General features: G+C 52.9%; 1 protein-coding gene across 1 annotated transcript in view; it reads left to right on the forward strand.

Annotated features, from left to right (window-relative positions):
- The first annotated feature begins 205 nt into the window (after positions 1-205).
- RNF166 (ring finger protein 166) overlaps positions 206-1,613 on the forward strand; it is a 10,499-nt gene continuing 9,091 nt past the window's right edge. Inside the window, exon 1 of the mRNA XM_018566444.1 lies at positions 206-210. Coding sequence (XP_018421946.1) covers positions 206-210 — 5 coding nt within the window. The remainder of the gene's footprint in view (positions 211-1,613) is intronic.

Consider the following 1,613-nt stretch of genomic DNA (forward strand, 5'->3'; position numbering starts at 1 on the left):
TTGGGGCAAACTGGCTCCCTTCTGTGTTGCATATGCAAATATATACTTGGACTAAATCTGCAACTGCATATGATGTGTACCTCAATTACCAGCTGAATTACTTACTCCATACTGACTGTGTTGTTGATTTCCAGTTATAGTTACTATAGCTTTGTTTCATTAGTTGCTGCTCCATATATTATTTACGGATCATTGGGGGTACAGTATGAAGTAATATCCTGCCTGAAAGCAATTGCATTACTTTAAGTGTGGCTATGATGCTCTAGTCCAGTGGTGGCGAACCTATGGCACGCGTGCCAGAGCGGGCACGCGTGGCCGTTTCTGCTGGCACGCGAGCCCAGGTCCGCCACCATTGGACTAGAGCATCATAGCCACACTTAAAGTAATGTAATTGCTTTCAGTGCCCGTCAGTGAACTTCCAAGTTCACTGACGGGCACACAGGTGCAGAAAAGAGCTTCGGAGACGCCGTCATCTGCTGCCATGCAAGCGCACTGAGGACGAGGAGCCGCGCAGGCGCAGTGACGTCAACGACTAACAAGGTATGTGAGGCGCACACGCTCTAGCTATGGCGCCATTGCCTCAGACATAGGAGAGCATATTAGACGGCCGATCACTGGGGCCCCTCAGGGCCCAAGCCAGCAGCGAGCGGCAGTCTAATTAGAAGGCTGGATCTGCCCTTAGGAGCCACATAGCCCTCCTTAGAGACCACTTAAGGACCACCACTTTTAGATGACCTGGATGCTGCACAGCCCATCCCCCCTCCAGCCCATACACAACTGCAGGGCCCACCTAGCCCACCTGAGGCTAGAGCACATATGGACCACCTGTAAGCTGCACAGCCCCCAAGTGCCCATACAGACAACTGCAGGGCCCACCTAAGAGCACGTATGATACCACCTGTAAGCTGCACAGCCCCCAAGTGCCCATACAGACAACTGCAGGGCCCACCTAAGTGCACTTATGGACCACTTTGAAGCTTCACAGCCCCCAAGAGCCAATACAGACAACTGCCGGGCCCACCTAAGACCATTTATGGACCACCTTGAAGCTGCACAGCCCCCAAGAGCCCATACAGACAACTGCAGAGCCCACCTAAGAGCACATAATTAGTTCAAACAGTGGTATGAAATGTGTTTTGTAAAAGAAATCATCAGTATTTGGGTCGAAGTGCAGGGTTGGCACTTTGAGACACTTAAAGGAGAACTATGGGGTCAGTGTTTTTCCCCATAGTTCTCCTTGGGGTAACGGGAGGATACATACTAGCGTCCTCCCGTTACCCTAAGCTCAGTATACCGCGAGCTACCTTAGATGACGGGATCCGCCCAGCTGCGTGAGTGACAGCTCGCTCTGCCTATCTAGAGGCAGAGCCAGCTGTACCCGCCCCCTCCCTCGTCCGTTCCGCCAGTCAGCGCTGGCAGATCGGAGGGGGGAGAGGGGAATCCAGCCCCTCCCCCCTGTCACGGCAGAGAGCCGTGACAGGATCGAGAGGTGAGGGAACCCGGTATGTGTTCTCTCACCTCCCGATCTACTGAGCTGACCTGTGACAGTCTCATTGTCACAGGTCGGCTTAGAACTATGAGGTGAGTGGAAATCACTCATGTCATAGTTCTCC

This window comes from Nanorana parkeri, unplaced genomic scaffold, assembly GCF_000935625.1.
Source record: "Nanorana parkeri isolate BGI_ZX_2015 unplaced genomic scaffold, ASM93562v1 scaffold950, whole genome shotgun sequence".
In the NCBI taxonomy this organism is placed as follows: domain Eukaryota; kingdom Metazoa; phylum Chordata; class Amphibia; order Anura; family Dicroglossidae; genus Nanorana; species Nanorana parkeri.